Source organism: Oncorhynchus mykiss, chromosome Y, assembly GCF_013265735.2.
Source record: "Oncorhynchus mykiss isolate Arlee chromosome Y, USDA_OmykA_1.1, whole genome shotgun sequence".
NCBI classification, from domain to species: domain Eukaryota; kingdom Metazoa; phylum Chordata; class Actinopteri; order Salmoniformes; family Salmonidae; genus Oncorhynchus; species Oncorhynchus mykiss.
This window is the reverse complement of record NC_048593.1, coordinates 36,614,210-36,636,655: the sequence shown is the minus strand read 5'-3', so window position 1 is coordinate 36,636,655 and position 22,446 is coordinate 36,614,210. Positions and strand designations below refer to the sequence as shown.

Genomic DNA, 22,446 nt, shown 5'->3' with positions numbered 1-22,446 from the left:
AATCACAACACTGGCGGGTCATTAATACGGTGAAACACCATCATTCCACTATTAGTACCGGATATATTATGGAATTTTTTTCTGAAATTACAATGCAAATAGAAATCCTGTGTTGCACCTTTAATATGTTCCATTATATTCGTCCTGTCTGAAAAATATGCAAAAACTCAAGAGATGATTATCACTTGACATCAAAGGAGGACAAAAATTAATTCTGCTCAATAAAATGTTATTGCTCTAGACAGGATCTATTGCTTAAGTCTTTGGTTATTTTATGTCATACAAGTGTGTGTGTTTGCGTGCTTGCATGCGTGTATCAGTGTGTGTGTGTGTGTGTGTGCGCACGTTCCTCTGCAAAATGATTTAGTAAAAGTATGTTTTATTATTCAGGACGTTAATATTGCACTATACGTATTGGTTTCGTGGAAAAGCTACAGAGTATTTTCAGGTGGTGTACTGTTAAAAGCTGTGACTCACCCTGCCCTGTCACAACAAAGTGGAATAGTGTTCAGATGGGTCCCAAATTATAATCCTTCATATTTATAGCAGTGTGAAATACCTGCATCTGTAATATGAGTCTGTTCTTAGACACCCTCATAGACAAACTCAGAACATGACCTCAATACTTGGAAGCACTAAATCAAATCCTATTTAAGATCAGCTTTCACACCATGTCTAAATGGCTGTGGGATCTTGTCAGAGACTGGGAATAGTACATATTCTCTGCGTTTCAACACCTTGTTTGGGCCTCACATTCAAATCTGAACATTGAAGCCAGTTATAATGCCCCCCCCCCCATTCTTCCCTTCTATGCAGGGACATATTTAGACCTGGGGCACCAGGTGGGTGTAATGAATTATTGGGTAGAACTGAAAACCAGCAGTACTCCGGATCTCGTAGGGTCAGATTCTATGAGACTGTTATGAAACTTTCCAGATCTCTTTCAAAACTTTTCCTGTGTGGCTCAGGACAGACTGGCTGGATCTAGGCCTGTCTATTATATCAACGGCCAGGCCAGCTGTCAGCCATCCATTTTTTTTATTTTTTTTTATTTTACCTTTATTTAACCAGGCAAGTCAGTTAAGAACAAATTCTTATTTTCAATGACGGCCTGGGAACAGTGGGTTAACTGCCTGTTCAGGGGCAGAACGACAGATTTGTACCTTGTCAGCTCGGGGGTTTGAACTCACAACCTTCCGGTTACTAGTCCAACGCTCTAACCACTAGGCTACCCTGCCGCCCCATTAAGTCTCCAAGTTTTGATTCTGTATATTATAGTTCTCATTTCAATCATAGACACATTTAGTGAGCTCAGTAGCTTATGTTTCTTGTCTGTCTCCATCGTCTCCAGTCCACCTCATTCTGGTCTGGTCTGGTCTGGTGGTCAATATGTCTGGTTGAACAATGTCCAAGGCATCGGAGCAGAGCTGCCCATCTCAGCAGGTTCCATCTCAAAACCATCCTCAAACATGTACAACTCATTATGAGACAAATCCAATATGGATTAATCATGGCAACAGACAGTTCTCTCTATATTCTATTCAGATGGATGGTGTTTTCTCCTGATACTGCTCTTGTAGTGCTCTGATAATGGCATCTTTCTCTAATCTGACTAGCTCTGTAAGATATGCTTGCTCTTCCTGGCCTCAGCGCTCAGCTCTCCAGGGGTGCTAACCCTAACCTTCGCTCTTCCGGGCCTCAGCGCTCAGCTCTCCAGGGGTGCTAACCCTAACCTTCGCTCTTCCGGGCCTCAGCGCTCAGCTCTCCGAAGGTATCAAAGAACTGCTCCATCTCCTTCTGCAGAGTGGTGTTGCGGCGGTCGGCATCGGCCCTGGCACGCTCCACGTTGCGGATCTTGATCTCGGCCACACTGTACCAGCGGCGCTGCTGCTCCAGGCTGCTCCGCAGTCCCACCACCTCCCCCTGGAGGGCCTCGTTACGCATCTCCAACCTGGGAGAGACAGGACAGAGAAGGACAAGGAGTCACACACAGAGGTTTCACTCTGCTGGTACTACAGGACTGTGGTGTAACATGTAACATGCAGGACTAATATGTTATTGGAACCTGGCACATGTTGAAGATTCTATATAGACTGTACACTGAGTGTACTAAACATTAGGATCACCTTCCTATTCTTGAGTTGCACCACCTTTTACCATCAGAACAGCCTCAATTCATCAGAGCATGGACTCTATAAGGTGTCAAAAGCTTTTCACAGGGATGCTGGCCCATGGTGACTCCAATGCTTCCCACAGTTGTGTCAAGTTGGCTGGATGTCTTTTGGATGGGGATGGACCGTTCTTGATATACACAGGAAACTGTTGCTTGAAAACCCAGCAGCGTTGCCGCTCTTGACACACACAAATCGGGGCACATACTACCATACCCTGTTCAAAGGCATCTTAATCTTTTATCTTGCCCATTCACCCTCTCCTCCTCTCCCTCCCTCCTCTTTTATCTTTATCCATAATGTTTTGTACACTCCGTGTAGCATGTATATAGACTGTTGACAAGGACTGCTGTTGCATTGGCATGGTTTATTCACAGTTCTATTACCTCTGGATCTTGGCCTCGAACTCAGCCCTCTGCCTGGCCATCTGTTGTCTGAGGCCAGTCAAGAGCCAGTGCATGGCCTGGGAGGCCGGGGGGACGCGGAGGTCCGGAGGAGCAGAGGGCAGGAAGACCTCCGAGCTGCCCGTGCTCAGGGGGGCATCAGTGAGGGCAGAGGAGGAGGCTGGGGAGTTAGGAGGAAGGTCCTCGTCTCCTGGGTCAGTCCTGAAGGAGGGGAACCTAGTGGACCCCCGTCCTGGGCTGGTTCTGACCCCACCACACCCATTGTCTTCCAGGGACAGAATCTCACAGGAAGACCAGGAGCTTCTGGTGTCTACCATGCTGGCCGTGCCCACCTCCACCTCCACTGGGCCAGCAGGGCGGCCCCCACCACCATCTGCAGCCACCTCCTCCATGCGTTCTAGTGTGTCCAGGTTGTCATAGACAGACAGATTACTGTCCTGAGCCTCACTGCTACCACTGGTGCCAGTAGTCCCCTGTTCTGCAGCCCAACTGGGATCCTCTGGGCCCCTCCAGCCAATGGGCAGTATGCTGCTGGGTTCTGGGGCAGCTTGTAGCGTCACTGTGGAGGCAGATTCTGTGAGTTGGGAGGCAGGGTGGGGGCTGTCTGCGGTCTCAGTGGGCTGGGACTCTGACTGGGATAGAGTGTGTCTGTGGTACAGAGGCCCAGAAGCAAGACTTACTGGAGAGAACACCTCAGCTGGCTGCTGGTGGTGGTCTGTGATGGACAGCCGTGTGGCTAAGCTGGTTTCATCTGGGTTTTGGGCCGACCCTCTCCTCTTATGGATCAGAGGCAGAGAGAGCTGGCGGCAGCAAGGTGAAGGATGGTGAGCTAGCTGTTGTTGGGGGAGGTGCTCGGCTGTTATGCCCAGACTGTAATCATGTGACTGGGTCTGGGCAGTTGGCTGGATGTGTGCCCCCTCGAATGGGTCTCCTTTCCATCTCTGACATGGGTAAGAGTCAGGGCGTGAAGAGCCAGGGGCCTCTATGTCTCCCCCCTCCCTGGAGAAAAGGCACAGGTGCTCCCTGATCAGCTCGGACATAAGCTGCTGCACCACGGCTGCCCCTGGGGAGGGGGGGAGGTGGAACAGACAGACAGACACACAGACACACACACACACACACACACTGAGTAACAGCTGGACACATACAGTACAAACAGCATCACATGGCACATAGCATGTTACACAACAATGTGTTGATATAAACACTGTCACAAGGACACATGGGCAGACAGACAGACACTATCTTTATCTGCCTATATCTGTTTCAGTCTGTCTTCACTGGCTCTGTATCTGTTGGCTAGTTCTGTCTAGCTCTGATCCATGTCTCTTTCTCTGAATAACACTCTCACCAGTGGAGGCTGGTGTGAGGAGCTACAGGAGGACGGGCTCATTGTACTAGCTGGAATGGAATAGATGGAATGCTATCAAATATATGGAAATCACATTTGACTCCATTCCTTAATTTCAATTCCAGCCATTACAATGAGCCCGTCCTCCTATAGCTCCTCCCACCAGACTCCACTGACTCTCACACACCTCCAATGATACTCTCTGGATCTTCAGCTTTGGGTCGTAGGATGTTTGGGCCAAAAACAGTAGCCAGGTTCTGGGTGCTCATCTTGTTGCTGCTAGAATAGGACTGGACTTCATTCAAAAACCTGTATTGGCAGTGATTTATCTGTATGAGACTTGGGCAGAGTCGATTTTGTCACCTCTGCTACATAACATACAGAAATGTGTCATGGTTGAACAGATGAGGCTGTATGGCGTATGTTGTGACTGGGCCACAGGCCAATTCTATTGGGTCGTTCCACCTCAAAAAGTCCAAGAAAGAGGATTTTGACATCCACTATCTCAAATTGTTCTGAAATTGTTTCTGTTGTTAGAAAAATATATGATTAGCATTTTTGCACCATTATTTTTCTGGGATACAAATCATTTGATCTCTGAGAAATTAAGCTAATTGATTTCACCCAAATTTGTCATTTTAATTTATAGGATTCATATAATATTAAAAGAATATAGTAACTGACATCTGATTTAGATCAACCTTATTTTTTTTAACAATCAGTTAGACATGAGGATGGTCAAAAGCCATGCTTCATGTGCAAATCATCCTGAAATAGCTAAAAATTGATTGTGTAACTCAATGTTACTTGGATATTAAACGTGAAAATGCTAGTATAGGTACCATTGACTTGCATTGGATTTCTGCCACAAATTTGAAACAGTGGCCAGGTAATTAAAACCAAAGCATAGATTGCTGTTGTACCTGGTCCATAAACTGCTTACAGGGTAAGGAAACCATTTGGCAATATGGGTGAACTATTTATCCCTTTAGCATTGAGAGGGGGAATTCTTTAAAAAAAAAATCATAATAATAATAATAATAATAGCAGCAACAGCACCATCTAGTGGACATAACCTGGTAATATTGGGATGTAGGATGGGACATAAACCTAACAACTTCAATAACTCTGAACAGGGGGGGAAAACATCACTAAATTCACTGAGAATTTGTTACTTAGGATGAAGAAACTCCAAGCCGCAGATCCATACTACTAGCCAGACATAGAGAACTGATACCGTATACATTATGTACGGATAGGATTCTGGGTGGATAGGATTCTGGGTGGCTTTTGACAATCTATTTGGATTCCACGTCTTACTCGTTAGAAAAAAAGTTTGGTCCCAATCGGATGTTGGGTACTATATTTATTGAACATTATATGACTTCTATCACTTAAAATGCAATCAATTAGCTTAATTTCTCAGATAATTATATTTCATCAAAATTATGTTGCAGGAATTCTAATCTAATCTGTTTCTAACTACAGAAATGATTTCAGAACCATCTGAGATGGTGGTGGTCATGGCTTGTTGAAATGACATAAAATGAACCTATAGTGCAGGAATCATCAACTAGATTCAACTGCAGGCCGATTCTTCTTGAGCTAGATGGCCAGGGGGACGGAACATAATTAAAAATAATTTGTAGAATTGACCGCGAGAAACAAAAACAGTTATAATATTTGACTCAAATAGAATAATTTCAAACCTTGCTTATGTTTGTATACGATCACATACAGTGCCTTCGGAAAGTATTCAGACTCCTTGACCTTTTACACATTTTTTTGCATTACAGCCTTATTTTATAATTTATTAAATTGTGTTTGTTTCTCATCAATCTACACACAAGACCCCATAATGATTAAGCAAAAACTGTTGTTGTTTTTAAAAATGTTTTCTAATTTATTAAAAATAAAAGTGTTGCTGCACAGCTATTTTCAGGTCTCTCCAAAGATGTTCAATCGGATTCAAGTCCGTGCTCTGGCTGGGCCTCTCAAGGACATTCAGAGACTTGTCCTGAAGCCACTCCTGCGTTGTCTTGGCTTTGTGCTTAGGGTCGTTGTCTTGTTGAAAGGTGAACTTTCGCCCCAGTTTGAGGTCCTGAGATCTCTGGAGCAGGTTTTCATCAAGGATCTCTCTGTACTTGGCTCCGTTCATCTTTGCCTCATTCCTGACTAGTCTCCCAGTCCCTGCCGCTGAAAACCCACACCACGCTTCACCGTAGGTATGGTGCTAGGTTTTCTCCAGACGTGTCACTTGGTAATCAGGCCAAAGAGTTGAATCTTGGTTTCATCAGACCAGAGAATCTTGTTTCTCATGGTCTGAGAGTCCTTAAGGTGCCTTTTGGCAAACTCCAAGCAGGCTATCATGTACCTTTTACTGAGGAGTGGCTTCCGTCTGGCCACTCTATCATAAAGGCCTAATTGGTAGAGTGCTGCAGAGATGGTTGTCCTTTTGGAAGGTTCTCCCATCGCCACAGAGGAACTCTGGAGCTCTGTCAGAGTGACCATTGGGTTCTTGGTCAACTCCCTGACCAAGACCCTTCTCCCCCGATTGCTCAGTTTGGCCAGGCAGCCAGCTCTCGGAAGAGTCTTGGTGGTTTCAAACTTCATCCATTTAAGAAGGATGGAGGCCACTGTGTTCTTGGGACCTTCAATGCTGCATAAATATTTTGGTACCCTTCCCCAGATCTGTGCCTCGACACAATCCTGTCTCGGAGCTCTACGGACAATTCCTTGAACCTCACGGCTTGGTTTTTGCAATGACATCCAATCTCAACTGTGGGACCTTACATAGACAGGACTTTTCAAATCATGTCCAATCAATTGAATTTTCTACAGGTGGACTCCAATCAAGTTGTAGAAACATCTCAAGGGTGATCAATGGAAACAGGATGTACCTGAGCTCAACTTCAAGTGTCATAGGAAAGGGTCTGAATACTTATATAGATAAGGTATGCGTTTTTATTTTTCATAAATTTGCACAAAAAAAATACTGTTTTCGCTTTGTCATTGTGGGGTATTGTGTGCATTTGTTTAATACATTTTAGAATAAGGCTGTAACGTAATAAAATGTGGGAAAATCAAAGAGGTCTGAATACTTTGTGAAGGCTCTGTATATCTCTATTATACTTTGGAAATGGGAATACTTTGGAACAGATTCCCAACATTAAAATCACTTGGATGTCCAACAATAAACAAACAAATAAAAATAAATACAGTACAATATTTTTTTATATTGCTCAGAAAAGTTGAGGTGCCAAATAAAATCCCCCGCGGCCCGCCAGTTGGGGAACCCTGCTGTAGTGACTCAATCAATTTCTATTCATTGCTTTGGAAATGCGTTGATCGTGAGGTATGTTGTATGCAGATTTGACGTTATCTTGATTTGTGATAATTGTTGTAAATTACAGGTAAACGGTAGACTTACTGGCAGATGTAGTTGAGCAGGTTGAAGTTAGCCACTGGAAGTTGATGAAGAAGATGCCGTAGTTCTGTCAAACTCTTGGAGATACAGGCAAAGATATTGTTGTAGGTAGTGCGCTACGCTGCTCCTATCACAATATTAACCATTGGTGGAGTTTATCAATTAGATATCTCCCTTGGACTTTTAGATCAGCGGTTGTGTTCTGTCTTCATCTGTTTATCCGATGCATCTCAGCATGGCCTGCATGATGCGGCTGGATGGACACTTACCTGCTTCCTCTCAGAGGAGATCTTCTTGCCACACACCAGGAAGTCCTGGTATCTGGAGAAGGGCACCAGTGGCTCTGGCAGCTCCCGCAGATACAGCTTCAGGAGCGACGCCACGGTGTGCACGTCTGTACTGCTAGGATGACAAACACACACGCACATACACACACACACTTAAAATACAGCACATCACTACCAGTGTATGTGGGTGAGCAACTACATATAGTGAGACATCCAGACATACCTGGTGCATAGGTATAACTTCATGAACTTGATCTGTTTGCTTGGGAACTGCAGTGTTTGCAATCAAATAGAACCTGTTTGTGTTGACTGGAGAGCTCTAACCTGTCAAAGGAGGGCTTCTCCCCAGCGTCGAAGGCATCCTGTAACTCTTTAACCAGCGTGGCCTGGCCTGGCTGGCGGAACAATCCTACCTCCAGAAGACCCCGCTCCCGGATGAAGTCCACACACTGTTCCACCACCAGAGGTGCCATGTGTACCCCGTAACGCCGCTCATACAGAACCGTCTCCTCCAGCCGCTGGCCAAACACGCCTGAGAGAGACAGAGAGGAGAGAGAGAGGAGAGACAGAGAGGAGAGAGAGACAGACAGAGAGGAGAGAGAGACAGACAGAGAGGAGAGAGAGACAGACAGAGAGGAGAGAGAGACAGAGAGGAGAGAGAGAGAGACAGAGAGGAGAGAGAGAGAGACAGAGAGGAGAGAGAGACAGACAGAGAGGAGAGAGAGAGAGACAGAGAGGAGAGAGAGAGAGACAGAGAGGAGAGAGACAGAGAGGAGAGAGAGAGAGACAGAGAGGAGAGAGACAGAGATGAGAGAGAGACAGACAGAGAGGAGAGAGACAGAGACAGAGAGGAGAGAGAGACAGACAGAGAGGAGAGAGAGACAGACAGAGAGGAGAGAGAGAGAGACAGAGAGGAGAGAGAGACAGACAGAGAGGAGAGAGACAGAGAGGAGAGAGAGACAGACAGAGAGGAGAGAGACAGAGAGGAGAGAGAGACAGACAGAGAGGAGAGAGACAGAGAGGAGAGAGAGACAGACAGAGAGGAGAGAGAGACAGACAGAGAGGAGAGAGACAGAGAGGAGAGAGAGACAGACAGAGAGGAGAGAGACAGAGAGGAGAGAGAGACAGACAGAGAGGAGAGAGACAGAGAGGAGAGAGAGACAGACAGAGAGGAGAGAGAGAGAGAGGATTTAAGATCCCCCATGCTAATTTAATAAACAGATGATTATAGAGTACGAATTTGATGGTTCAGGGATTTTCTTTCCTTTCCTCAGACAAGAGAACTCAAACCCTCTATACCCTGAAACCACCTATCTACACAGCCTGCCTCACACTGCAGCTCTGTGTGGGTCTCTGTGTGGGTCTGTGTGTTGGTGCCTGTGTGTGGGTCTCTGTGTGGGTCTCTGTGTGGTCTGAGAAACTCACGCCTCCTGAAGCTCAGAACCCGCTTGATCTTCCTGTAGGCAGAGTGGGACAGGTAGCTGCTGGTCCTGTACACTGTCGCCTTGTTCTCCGGCATCTTCGCTTTTCTCTTCACATTTGTTCTTTCTCCGTCCAGATCTCTCTCTCTCTCTCACCGTCCAGATCTCTCTCTCTCTGTCCAGATCTCTCTCTCTCTTTCCCCCCACCCAGATATTTTTCTCTCTCTCACCATCCAAATCTCTCTCTCTTTCCAGATCTCCGTCTCTCGCACCGTCCAGATCTCTCCCTCCTTTTCCCCTCTTTTCCTCCACTCTTTTCTTTCTGGCCAGTCGGGCTGTTTGATGGGGGATTATGAGAGGACCCAGATGGCTTGTGACAGCTCGGCGCTGTGGAGACCAGTGCGTGTCCTTGCCCACTTTTATCTACCTCTTTTTGTTTTGTAAACTCTCTCCTGGCTGGTACTCCGTGTTATGTCTATTTTCTACCTCCCTCCTCCTCCTCTCCCTCTCTTAAGGTAAACAGATAAGGCTCCTTGATCGGATGACTCAAGAAATGAGGGGGCAGACTTTCCTTGTCAATGCTCAACAGTGGTCCCTGAGCTCAACTATGTGACCTAATCAGATAAATGAGCATTCCAAAGGAAAGAATTTCATTCTACAAGAAGAGGCATTGTAAAGTGCCGGACACATCAAAAACTCACAATCACTGAGGCATAGAATGAAGCAAACATCCCAATCAATTGAACAGCCACAGGAATATGAGCAATGTCAAAAAGTAATATGGAATGTTGAACTTTGGAAAGTAAAATCTCCTCTTCATTTTTGGTGGTTAATGTCTCCTCATCAGAGTGTTAAGTAAAATGATTTGACAGGAGATTTGAGAGTCCAGTAATACTACGTGTTCTACTGATAACACAGGTCCCTTCTTTCACCACTGAACATTGGAATGTCAGAAAAGTTCCTCCGCACGTTGTTGCTGAATCCAGATAAAGAGTGCACTTGTGGCTCGGCTCCTCTCATGCTCACCTCAGCCTTGGTTCCCAGGGCTCAAGTCCTTTTTTAGGCTGCTAAACTTAACTCAATCTGGTTAGCATTGAAAAATCCAGAGGAACCACTTTCAGGCTGGATTGTGTTGACAAAAGAATCCACTTAGCTGCCATCTCTCCTAGAAGGTGTTCTTATAGTAGTGTATTATTCCCTCATTCCCTCTCAGAGGAGAAGGAAGTCAGGGTTCCTGCGTTATCCAGCAGTAATGGTGTTTAGCACTATTTAGTTTGTCCAGAGGAGTAAGCTGTGGCCTTGCTGCACGTGCCTCTCCCTCCTTGTCCTATCCATTCCTCCACATGCTTCAGGAATGTGTTTTCACTCAGCCAGTGCCATACCTCCCTCCCTTTCCAATACACTCCCAGTCTCCCCTTGAGCCACTCTCTTTTTTACCAATTATATTATGTTGGTTCCCTCAGGTCGTACTCTTCAGTGTTCCTTCAATGACCCCCACTGTCCCACCAAGTGCAACATTCACAGTGTTTTGGCTTTCCCATTCGCTCGTGCTTTCGAACCCCTGCTTTTAACCAGGGCAAGGTGACCGGAAACATGACCGAATACCAACAGTGTAGCTATTCCCTCCGCAAGGTAATCAAACAAGCTAAGCGTCAGTATAGAGACAAAGTAGAGTCGCAATTCAAACAGACACAAGAGGTATGTGTCACACCCTGACCATAGTTTGCTTTGTATGTTTCTATGTTTTGGTTGGTCAGGGTGTGATCTGAGTGGGCATTCTATGTTGGATGTCTTGTTTGTCTATTTCTATGTCTGGCCTGATATGGTTCTCAATCAGAGGCAGGTGTTAGTCATTGTCTCTGATTGGGAACCATATTTAGGTAGCCTGGGTTTCACTGTGTGTTTGTGGGTGATTGTTCCTGTCTCTGTGTTTTGCACCAGATAGGGTTGTTTTTGGTTTTCCACGGTTATTGTTTTGTAGTGTTCGTGTTTATCTTTTGTTATTAAACATGAATCAAAGAAACCACGCTGCATTTTGGTCCGCCTCTCCTTCACCACTAGAGAACCGTTACAGTATGTGGCAGGGTCTACAGTCAATCACGGACTACAAAAAGAAAACCAGCCCCGTCACGGACCAGGATGTCTTGCTCCCAGACAGACTAAACAACTTCTTTGCCCGCTTTGAGGACAATACAATGCCACTGACACGGTTCGCTACCAAAACCTGTGGACTCTCCTTCACTGCAGCCGACGTGAGTAAAACATTTAAACATGTTAACCCTCGCAAGGCTGCAGGCCCAGATGCATCCCCAGCCGCGTCCTCAGAGCATGCGCAGACCAGCTGGCTGGTGTGTTTACGGACATATTCAATCAATCTTTATCCACGTCTGCTGTTCCCACATGCTTCAAGAGGGCCACCATTGTTCATGTTCCCAAGAAAGCTAAAGTAACTGAGCTAAACGACTACCACCCCGTAGCACTCACTTCCGTCATCATGAAGTGCTTTGAGAGACTAGTCAAGGACCATATCACCTCTACCCTACCTGACACCATAGACCCACTCCAATTTGCTTACCGCCCCAATAGGTCCACAGATGACGCAATCGCAACCACACTGCACACTGCCCTAACCCATCTGGACAAGAGGAATACCTATGTGAGAATGCTGTTCATCGACTACAGCTCAGCATTGAACACCATAGTACCCTCCAAACTCGTCATCAAGCTCGAGACCATGGGTCTCGACCCCGCCCTGTGCAATTGGGCACTGGAGTTCCTGACGGGCCGCCCCCAGGTGGTGAGGGTAGGTAACAACATCTCCGCCCCGCTGATCCTCAACACTGGGGCCCCACAAGGGTGCGTTCTGAGCCCTCTCTACTCCCTGTTCAAACACGACTGCATGGCCATGCACGTAGTGGAGAGGGTAGCAAGTTTTAAGTTCCTTGGCATACACATCACGGACAAACTGAATTGGTTCACCCACACAGACAGCGTGGTGAAGAAATTTGGCTTATCACCTAAAGCACTCACAAACTTTTACAGATGCACAATCGAAAGCATCCTGTCGGGCTGTATCACCGCATGGCATGGCAACTGCTCCGCCCACAACCGTAAGGCTCTCCAGAGGGTAGTGAGATCTGCACAACGCATCACCGGGGGCAAACTACCTGCCCTCCAGGACACCTACACCACCTGATGTTACTGGAAGGCCATAAAGATCATCAAGGACAACAACCACCCGAGCCACTGCCTGTTCACCCCGCAATCATCCAGAAGGCGATGTCAGTACAGGTGCATCAAAGCAGGGACCGAGAGACTGAAAAACAGCTTCTATCTCAAGGCCATCAGACTGTTAAACAGCCACCACTAACATTGAGTGGCTGCTGCCAACATACTGACTCAACGCCAAAAACTTTAATATTGGAAAAAAAAACCTACATTACTCATCTCATATGTATATACTGTACTCAATACCATCTACTGCATCTTGCCTATGCCATTCTGTACCATCACTCATTCATATATCTTTATGTACATATTCTTCATCCCTTTACACTTGTGTGGTAGTAAGGTAGTTGTTGTGAAATTGTTAGGTTAGATTACTCGTTGGTTATTACTGCATTGTCGGAACTAGAAGCACAAGCATTTCACTACACTCGCATTAACATCTGCTAACCATGTGTATGTGACAAATAAACTTTGATTTGATTTGACCCTTTCTCTTTATATAGCAGGACAGCCCCCTCCTCAGCCCCCTCCTTAGCCCACTCCTCAGCCCCCACTCTAGCCCCCTCCTCAGCCCCCTCTCTAGCTCCCTCCTCAGCCCACTCCCCAGCCCACTCCCCAGCCCCCTCCCTTGCCCTCTCCTCAGCCCCCTCTCTAGCCCCCTCCTCAGCCCCCTCCCCAGTCCACTCCTCAGCCCACTCCTTAGCCCACTCCTCAGCCCCCACTCTAGCCCCCTCCTCAGCCCCCTCTCTAGCCCCCTCCTCAGCCCACTCCCCAGCCCACTCCCACTGTCCCCCCACTCTCCTCTGTCCTCCCACTCCCCTCTGTCCCCCCACTCCCCTCTGTCCTCCCACTCCCCTCTGTCCCCCCACTCTCCTCTGTCCCCCCACTCCCTCGGTCCCCCCACTCCCCTCGGTCCCCCCACTCCCCTCTGTCCCCCCACTCTCCTCTGTCCTCCCACTCCCCTCTGTCCCCCCACTCCCCTCTGTCCCCCCACTCCCCTCGGTCCCCCCACTCCCCTCTGTCCCCCCACTCCCCTCTGTCCCCCCACTCCCCTCTGTCCCCCCACTCCCCTCTGTCCCCCCACTCTCCTCTGTCCTCCACTCCCCTCTGTCCTCCCACTCCCCTCTGTCCTCCCACTCCCCTCTGTCCCCCCACTCCCCTCTGTCCCCCCACTCCCCTCTGTCCCCCCACTCCCCTCTGTCCTCCCACTCCCCTCTGTCCTCCCACTCCCCTCTGTCCCCCCACTCCCCTCTGTCCTCCCACTCTCCTCTGTCCCCCCACTCTCCTCTGTCCCCCCACTCCCATCTGCCCCCCCCACTCCCCTCTGTCCCCCCACTCTCCTCTGTCCTCCCACTCCCCTCTGTCCTCCCACTCCCCTCTGTCCCCCCACTCCCCTCTGTCCTCCCACTCCCCTCTGTCCTCCCACTCCCCTCTGTCCCCCCACTCTCCTCTGTCTTCCCACTCCCCTCTGTCCCCCCCACTCTCCTCTGTCCCCCCCAGTCTCCTCTGTCCCCCCCACTCTCCTCTGTCCCCCCCAGTCTCCTCTGTCCCCCCACTCTCCTCTGTCCTCCCACTCCCTTCTGTTGTAGCATACCACTTTGCCTGCAGGCTGCCAGCCCTCTCAAAATAACTTTCCACTGATCCCCTTATCAACTGCCCCTCTCCCCTTGCAGTCCAAGCCTCTGTCGGGCGACACTGGCCCCTGATGAGCCTCATGCAGCCCCAGCTGAGTCTGGCTCTTTGCTCTCTTGTTGGACATTAGAAATAAGTTAATTGGGTGGTTGTGTGGCCTCAGTGAGCCTCTAATCTCTGAAGATCTCTCTCCTGAACGACGTCTCCTGGATGACTTCCTGGACGACGTGTGTGTCAGAGAGAGGCAGTAGGCTCAGACATGGAGCGACTAACTGCTCCTGGGCGGTGCGAGGAATTCATTGTGAATGTTCATCTCTCTTGTGAAATTTGTTGCAGGCTCAGGGGTCAGATTTATATGGTAGGCACACAACGCAAGTATCCTTAAAGGACATTTAAGAGCTTAAGGTCTTTACAGGCAGTAAAGTGTATTTTGACCCAGTGAATTCCCTCCATGGTGGCCTGATGCTCAAATATTACAGGATTACTATGTCATTATTCCTCAGGTCTGGATAACAATCAATATTTCAACACGCAAGGAAATTCAGCACTAGGCCTGCAAGTCACATGGGCTAGTTCACCTTAACCTGTGAAGTGTGTGTGTGTGTGTGTGTGCGTGCGTGCGTGTACTCCTGTGCTCTATTTGCAGACCTCTAGGTGGAGCCCCCTATGTTTTGTCCCTGGGCCTTGAGACTGATGGAGCTTGAAGGGGAGCTGGCCCATCTCTGGGTAACTATGGTGTGAAGCCCAGGCAGGCACCCAGCTAAGGCAGACACACAGCTGTGCCCACCAAGGGGGAAGAGGAGCTAAGGCTGACAAATGCGCACACACACACAGGGCTGACTGGAAAAGTCAGACACTGGTCAGTTCAGGAAGTCTGTTGAACTCAAATGCATTAAACAATGTAACGTGATCAAATTATACGGTAGAGAGTGAATTGATTGTTTGAATCTTGCTGGAGAGCACGTGTTGTATTTCTGGCAAACCAAACCTGAGTTTTCAAATCCAGCTGGATTTGTAAACAGTCGCCTTGGTCGACCGTTTCCAGTGAGAGACAGTGAGAGTGTCTGAATTTGAGTGATGTAGGCTGATGAGTGTGTAACAGTGTAGCAGTAGTGCTATAGTGAAGTTACCTGTAAAGGGTATCCAGACACCCTTGTTGAGGGTCTTGAGCCACTCCTCTCCCTGACCACAGCTGTTGGAGAGGAAGAAGTATGAACCAGGGCTGACCAGTACATCTCTGTTCCCACCTGTGGTGGAGGGAGGGAGGGAGCGAGGGATGGAGGGAGGGATGGAGCGAGGGATGGAGGGAGGGATGGAGCGAGGGATGGAGGGAGCGAGGGATGGAGGGAGCGAGGGATGGAGGGAGCGAGGGAGCGAGGGATGGAGGGAGCGAGGGATGGATGGAAGGAGGGAGAGAGTCACAGACAGACAGATAGCAAAGACGTGACGCACCAGGGTTATGAGTGTGTTTAGTTTGAGTAGACTGTGACTGCAGGCCACTGATGACCTCTACTTCAAATCAAATGTTATTGGTCACATACACATATTTAGCAGATGCTATTGCAGGTGTAGAGATAATACTTCATATTTCTCTGAGACGAGGAACAGCAGACAAGTTGCATTTATTGTTACAGTCCAGGGCCACAATTACCCTACAGATAGATCAATATGCCTGTCATTACAGATTACGTGTTGGGTCGCCTCCCAAATGGTACCCTATTCCATATCTAGTGCACTACTTTTGACCAGGGATATAGGGCTCTGTAGTGCACTACTTTTGACCAGGGATATAGGGCTCTGTAGTGCACTACTTTTGACCAGGGATATAGGGCTCTGGTCAACTGTAGTGCACTATAAAGGGCTCTGGTCAACTGTAGTGCACTATATAGGGCTCTGGTCAACCATAGTGCACTATATAGGGCTCTGGTCAACCATAGTGCACTATATAGGGCTCTGGTCAACTGTAGTGCACTATATAGGGCTCTGGTCAACCATAGTGCACTATAAAGGGCTCTGGTCAACCATAGTGCACTATATAGGGCTCTGGTCAACCATAGTGCACTATAAAGGGCTCTGGTCAACCATAGTGCACTATATAGGGCTCTGGTCAACCATAGTGCACTATAAAGGGCTCTGGTCAACCATAGTGCACTATATAGGGCTCTGGTCAACCATAGTGCACTATTTAGGGCTCTGGTCAACCATAATGCACTATAAAGGGCTCTGGTAAACTGTAGTGCACTATAAAGGGCTCTGGTCAACCATAGTGCACTATAAAGGGCTCTGGTCAACTGTAGTGCACTATATAGGGCTCTGGTCAACCATAGTGCACTATAAAGGGCTCTGGTAAACTGTAGTGCACTATAAAGGGCTCTGGTCAACCATAGTGCACTATATAGGGCTCTGGTCAACTGTAGTGCACTATATAGGGCTCTGGTCAACTGTAGTGCACTATAAAGGGCTCTGGTCAACCATAGTGCACTATAAAGGGCTCTGGTCAACCATAGTGCACTATATAGGGCTCTGGTCAACTGTAGTGCACTATAAAGGGCTCTGGTCAACCATAGTGCACTATATAGGGCTCTGGTAAACTGTAGTGCACTATAAAGGGCTCTGGTCAACCATAGTGCACTATAAAGGGCTCTGGTCAACCATAGTGCACTATATAGGGCTCTGGTCAACCATAGTGCACTATAAAGGGCTCTGGTCAACCATAGTGCACTATTTAGGGCTCTGGTCAACCATAGTGCACTATAAAGGGCTCTGGTCAACCATAGTGCACTATATAGGGCTCTGGTAAACTGTAGTGCACTATAAAGGGCTCTGGTCAACCATAGTGCACTATAAAGGGCTCTGGTCAACCATAGTGCACTATAAAGGGCTCTGGTCAACCATAGTGCACTATAAAGGGCTCTGGTCAACTGTAGTGCACTATAAAGGGCTCTGGTAAACTGTAGTGCACTATAAAGGGCTCTGGTCAACCATAGTGCACTATAAAGGGCTCTGGTCAACTGTAGTGCACTATATAGGGCTCTGGTCAACTGTAGTGCACTATATAGGGCTCTGGTCAACTGTAGTGCACTATATAGGGCTCTGGTCAACTGTAGTGCACTATATAGGGCTCTGGTAAACTGTAGTGCACTATAAAGGGCTCTGGTCAACTGTAGTGCACTATATAGGGCTCTGGTCAACAGTAGTGCACTATATAGGGCTCTGGTCAACTGTAGTGCACTATTTAGGGCTCTGGTCAACCATAGTGCACTATAAAGGGCTCTGGTCAACTAGTGCACTATACAGGGCTCTGGTCAACTGTAGTGCACTATAAAGGGCTCTGGTCAACTGTAGTGCACTATAAAGGGCTCTGGTCAACTGTAGTGCACTATATAGGGCTCTGGTCAACTGTAGTGCACTATAAAGGGCTCTGGTCAACCATAGTGCACTATATAGGGCTCTGGTCAACCATAGTGCACTATATAGGGCTCTGGTCAACCATAGTGCACTATTTTGGGCTCTGGTCAACTGTAGTGCACTATAAAGGGCTCTGGTCAACTGTAGTGCACTATATAGGGCTCTGGTCAACTGTAGTGCACTATATAGGGCTCTGGTCAACTGTAGTGCACTATTTAGGGCTCTGGTCAACCATAGTGCACTATACAGGGCTCTGGTCAACAGTAGTGCACTATATAGGGAATTGGGTACAGTAAAAATGATGTCCACTCTTTTCTGACTGGGATTGATTGGACGTTTAGTCTTCTCTGATTGCCATGTATTTTAAGAATGGTTTAGATATGCCCCAACCAATCCCATCTCCATGTACTGCAGGACTCTGGATTAGAAACCCCTGAAGTAAACTAAGTCATCAAAACTACCTGACCAGTTTGATCAGTGTATTTTCTCTAGTAATCAACACTGACACCGATTGGCCCCTTTACACTGTGAATACGAGATAGGACAAGTAGTGTAACGAGGCTACTTTTACACACTGTACATAGATGTAGAGGTCAATGAATACATGCAGACAATAAAATCTTAAGCTACATCACATTAACGCTTGTGCTAATGAATTGACTGCTGATAGTGCAGATCAGGGGCATTTCATCTCTCCTTCACTCATACAGAGAGAGGGACAGACTGTGTGTGCATAAAGTGGTATACGCAGTGTCAGTGTCTGTCCTCTGCCCGTCTCCACAGGCCCAGAGACTGACATCCTCTCATATAGTCATACCACAGCACCAGTCAAACATGACTAATCCCCAAAGGCCAATACAGATAACACTGTTTTACATTCCATGCGTTTCACAATCTCACACGTCTCCACCTCTCTCCGCCTCTTTCTGAAATCTTTTTGTTCATCTTTGAAGAGTGTAGGTGCTGGGAAAAGCTGTGTAGGATCCCTATGTACACAAAGGAAACGGGCTTTCTTGGAAATAGCAAGTGGGGGTGTTGTAGTAATGTTTAATGATCTTTATCTGCCAGCCACAGAAGAATGTTTTTCAGGTACCACGTGTGATTTATGCTTGCCGACTGTGAGCTGTTGGGATTTATTCCAGTCAATTAAAGGGGCAATTTTTCTATAATGGTGCAGGACATGTGATTCTGGCTCCTCACGGTCACTGTGTCCTTTCAGGTGGACAATGGCCTGGCAGAATCAGATGGCTATTCTTTATCTTTCAGCACTTCTCGGAGTCAACAAGGGAAGAAGAGCTCAATGATTTTCACAATTTAATTAATATGCTTGCTGCCTTTTTTAAATGCATTTTTCTCCAGAGATATTAATCATGTTATGGGGTTCTGGAAACAATTAAACTGTGCTCTCAATTCTGCTCACATTCTTTCTGGAAAAGAGTTTGCTGATTCATTTCAGGGAAGCCACTTTTCTTTTTTAGACGTGGTATATTTGAACCTGCTCATTGAACCCGCTCATTGAACCCGCTCATTGAACCCGCTCATTGAACCCGCTCATGCACTACTGAGAATGAATCAGACCAGGAATCAGCTACTTGGGAAAAACGTAAATACTTTACTGAATAATTGAGAACGTAACAATACAGAAAACTTTAAACCACAAACACTTGCACTTGAAACCCACACGGGGTAAACACACAGGAAACTGAAATAAAAAACTAACAAAGGGAAACAGAAAACACACCTCTCTTAAAGGGGAAACAATAATGAAATAATAAGACACCTGAGTACAATAAAAGTCTCTAGGGCGGTCTCTACTGCCAGGAGGAATCATGACAGTACCCCCCCTCTAGAATTAGGAGCGAGCTGAGGAGGGATCTGGGTGATTTCTGCTGGGTCCATATTGGAGGTTAGTTCTTGCTGTGATGTGGCAGAGAATGAATCAGACCAGGAATCAGCGACTTGGGAAAAATGTAAATACTTCACTGAATAATTGAGAACGTTAACGATACAGAATACTTAAAACCAAAAACAACAAACACTAGCACTCAAAACTCACACGGGGGAAACACACAGGAAACTGAAATCAAGAACTAACAAAGTGAAACAGAAAACACACCTCTCTTAAAGTGGAAACAATCAGGAAATAATAAGACACACCTGAGTACAATAAAAGTCTCTAGGGCGGTCTCTGCCGCCCTCTGATGTCAGTAGGAACCATGACATTCTTCACAAGGCCAGCGATGTAAAATAAGCCCATCTAAGGATCTTATCAATACCTACAGTTCTACTGTAAGGGCCCAGGCAGGCACTGTGGGGCTGTGTAACTCTGACTACAAGGAAGGTAGTAACTCTGACTGTGCTACAGGTAGCCTAGCGGTCAAGAGACCTTGGGCCAGTAACCGAAGGGTTGTTGGTTTGAATCCCTGAGCCGACTAGGTGAAAAATCTGTCGATGTCATCTTGAGCAAGGCACTTAATCTAATTGCGCTGGATAAGAGTGTCTGCTAAATGATGTAAATGCATTCCTCAGCCTACTCTGTGAAAACAGATCTGAGCAGATCTACATGTGATCTGGGTGCACAGTATGTGATCTCTATCAGGCACAAAATCATTTAAATCTATTCAGGAAACTTCAGTGATATTATTCCAATACTATTTATTGTAATACAACACAGTATGGGCAAGAACAAGCCTTTTCTAACAAAAGTTACTCTCTAGCCCAGCCATACTCAACTGACTGACCACAGTCCGGATCCGGACCCAGAGTTAATACAGACCATGGGTCTCGACTTTAAAAAAATAACTAATAATTGAGGAACTCAGTCAGGTTTTCAACTTACTTCTGTTGAGAGTTGTAATAGTAGAATGCACAAGGTTCATTTTCCCCCCAAAAATAGCAGTTTTCCCTTTGCTATGTCATTCAATGAGTGACCTTATAGAGCTATTTATAACCAGAAATGTCCAGTTGATCTACTACTAGCCCAGGTCAGATAGCTAGTTAGCCTAACTTACCTGTCTATCTAAATACTGTAGTTATCATGGTGAGATTACGTGCCCAAAAAAAGGGTCCTCGAACCCCAAGGGGCCCCAATTGATTTTGTTGATTCACTCAGGTATCATATGAACACATATAAGACATGGCAAAATGTGTAGAATTGCAGGAAATTAGGTTTAAAACTACAAATCTTTCTCTTCTCCAACAAGAGGGGTGTGAACAGTTTGAACATCTTAGGGTTGCATGGGGTGCGAATTGTAGTTTTTTTTATAATGCCGATATACGACAATATCCCTCAGGACCTTTGCCACCAGATTGTAGTTGAGTAACTCTGCTGCAGCCTGGTTGCTCCACATTCCTCTAGAATGATGCTGAATCCTCTAGTCCTTTGTCAGACGACTGTCTATCTCATTCTCTGTGTCTCATCTCGTCATCCCCTACCCACTCTCAGCTCATTATTTTGAGTACCACCACTCTCCCCTTCCTCCCTCTCCCCTATCTGTTGCTGCTGTAAATCAGTGGTCTGGTTAATACAGCTTCGATGTCTTTCTCTCATTGCCTCCTGCCCTTCCTTCCCCTCCTTCCCCTCTCCCCGCTGAACCCCAATGAACATGCACTGATGTCACTCAAGGGCTGCAAGACACTACATCACTATATCACTCTCTGGTTCCCCCGGGACCCCCATGTTATCTGCCTGTGAGTGTGAGATAGGGCTCGGTACATCAAGACTCCGACTGGGATTTAATTAACCCCCTCTGTGTTGCCCTCCTCTTACCGTAGGGATATAGTCAAATTAGAACTGTTTAAGCACGGCCTGTACACGCTGAAACATCTGTCATACACATGAACAGAACTTTGATGATTTGGCCACACTAAGGACATCAGTGCAAGCATTTCATTTTCAACAAGTAGAAGCAGTAGGTGAAAGATTCTTCATCACTTACATGTTTGCCTTGAGTTTAGCTTCATTGATGCACAGAATGGAAACAGCTATATGAATGGTACACTGATGGATTTCAAATGGTTGGAGAGTAACCCTACATTTGGCTTTTTCACCATGGTCACAGGGAAGCATGCTTACTTTCTGCTGAATATGAGGAAACAGTCACATAGTAGAGCCGTCCAAGCCAGGTTAAAGTGAACCAGATCTGTCTCATGATGATGAGTCGTCTGACAGGATGAGTATGTGAGGCGAGGGTTGACACCTCACTCACCTTTCTGAGCGGCACTGTCGTACTTCCAAGACTTGAAGCAGGTGAGTCCCATACTGAAGGTCTGTCCAGCTCTAGTAATCACCTATCCTAGCCAATAACCCAGTCCTCTAAGCACATGTAATAATCCAATTGATTTTGCATGTAACACACACTGACAGCACTCCCTACCGACCCAACATCCATCAGGGAAGGCTCCCTAGTACTGCCATGGCCTGGATCCCCGCACATACCTCTTTCTCTTTCTCTTTCTCACTCTCCCCCCCCCTCTCTCTCTCTCTCCCCCTCCCTCTCTCTCTCTCTGTCTGACGGTCTCTTTCTACCGCTTTCCTTCTGTGTCCCTCCTCATCCACCTCATCGATTAACCAAACAGCCCCATCCTTTAAGCACTGCAGGGCCGGTTCCAGGCATAAGCGACATAAGCGGTCACTTAGGGCCCCCCCCCCCAGAATACGCAAGGTGCAATTTCGAAATGTGGTTGTGCATCAGCAGTTCTTCTCTTGTTATGTCAGTCACTGATAGTCACTTAATTAGCCATGTCAGCTACCAATTTTTAGATTGGTAAGTTAGTCCAGCCACTAGCCAGCTATCTAAACTTGTAGTAATCATTGCTGAACACTAACAAGGCACACAGGGCACGTGCCCAGGGGCCCTGAGCTCCAGGGGGCCTCTGTTATGCACTCTCACTCAGATGTCATTAACATGGCATAAGTCATGGCAAAATGGGTAGAATTTGTTTATCTCTGCTCCATGGCAAAATTTGTAGAATTGCATGAAATTTGTTATAAAATTGCCACATTTTCTCTCTGCCCTAGAGCAAATGTGTAAAATTGCAGTAGACGTGCCTGAAACTTCTACTGCATGGGCCAAATCAGGGTCACAGAGAGTGTTTCTGGGTAGTCCTAAACAAAC

At 46.9% G+C, this 22,446-nt stretch overlaps 1 protein-coding gene across 3 annotated transcripts; it reads right to left on the bottom strand.

Annotated features, from left to right (window-relative positions):
- Positions 1-1,247: 1,247 nt before the first annotated feature.
- LOC110510207 (rho GTPase-activating protein 24) lies at positions 1,248-21,790 on the bottom strand. Of its 3 annotated transcripts, none has more exons than XM_036968213.1 (8): positions 21,538-21,790; positions 15,052-15,168; positions 7,965-8,172; positions 7,623-7,755; positions 7,357-7,430; positions 4,114-4,235; positions 2,558-3,638; positions 1,248-1,951 (listed from the first exon to the last, which is right to left on the bottom strand). In XM_036968213.1, exons 1-8 carry the CDS (start codon positions 21,587-21,589, stop codon positions 1,729-1,731), a joined length of 2,010 nt encoding a protein of 669 aa, XP_036824108.1. In that variant the 5' UTR covers positions 21,590-21,790; the 3' UTR covers positions 1,248-1,728. The 3 variants fall into 3 exon arrangements, with proteins under 3 accessions (XP_036824108.1, XP_036824109.1, XP_021447264.2); XM_036968214.1 differs by having other exon boundaries at positions 7,623-7,752; XM_021591589.2 differs by lacking the exons at positions 15,052-15,168; positions 21,538-21,790 and adding an exon at positions 9,066-10,363.
- Between the last annotated feature and the right edge of the window lie 656 nt (positions 21,791-22,446).

Excerpts from the sequence above, each read along its gene's own strand:
- LOC110510207 (XM_036968213.1), bottom strand. The coding sequence starts at position 21,589 with ATGGGACTCACCTGCTTCAAGTCTTGGAAGTACGACAGTGCCGCTCAG. Across the intron at positions 8,173-15,051 it reads TGTCTGGATACCCTTTACAG|GCGTGTTTGGCCAGCGGCTG; the intron begins GTAACTTCACTA and ends TGTCTCTCTCAG. Across the intron at positions 3,639-4,113 it reads TCCAGAGAGTATCATTGGAG|GGGCAGCCGTGGTGCAGCAG; the intron begins GTGTGTGAGAGT and ends CCCCCTCCCCAG.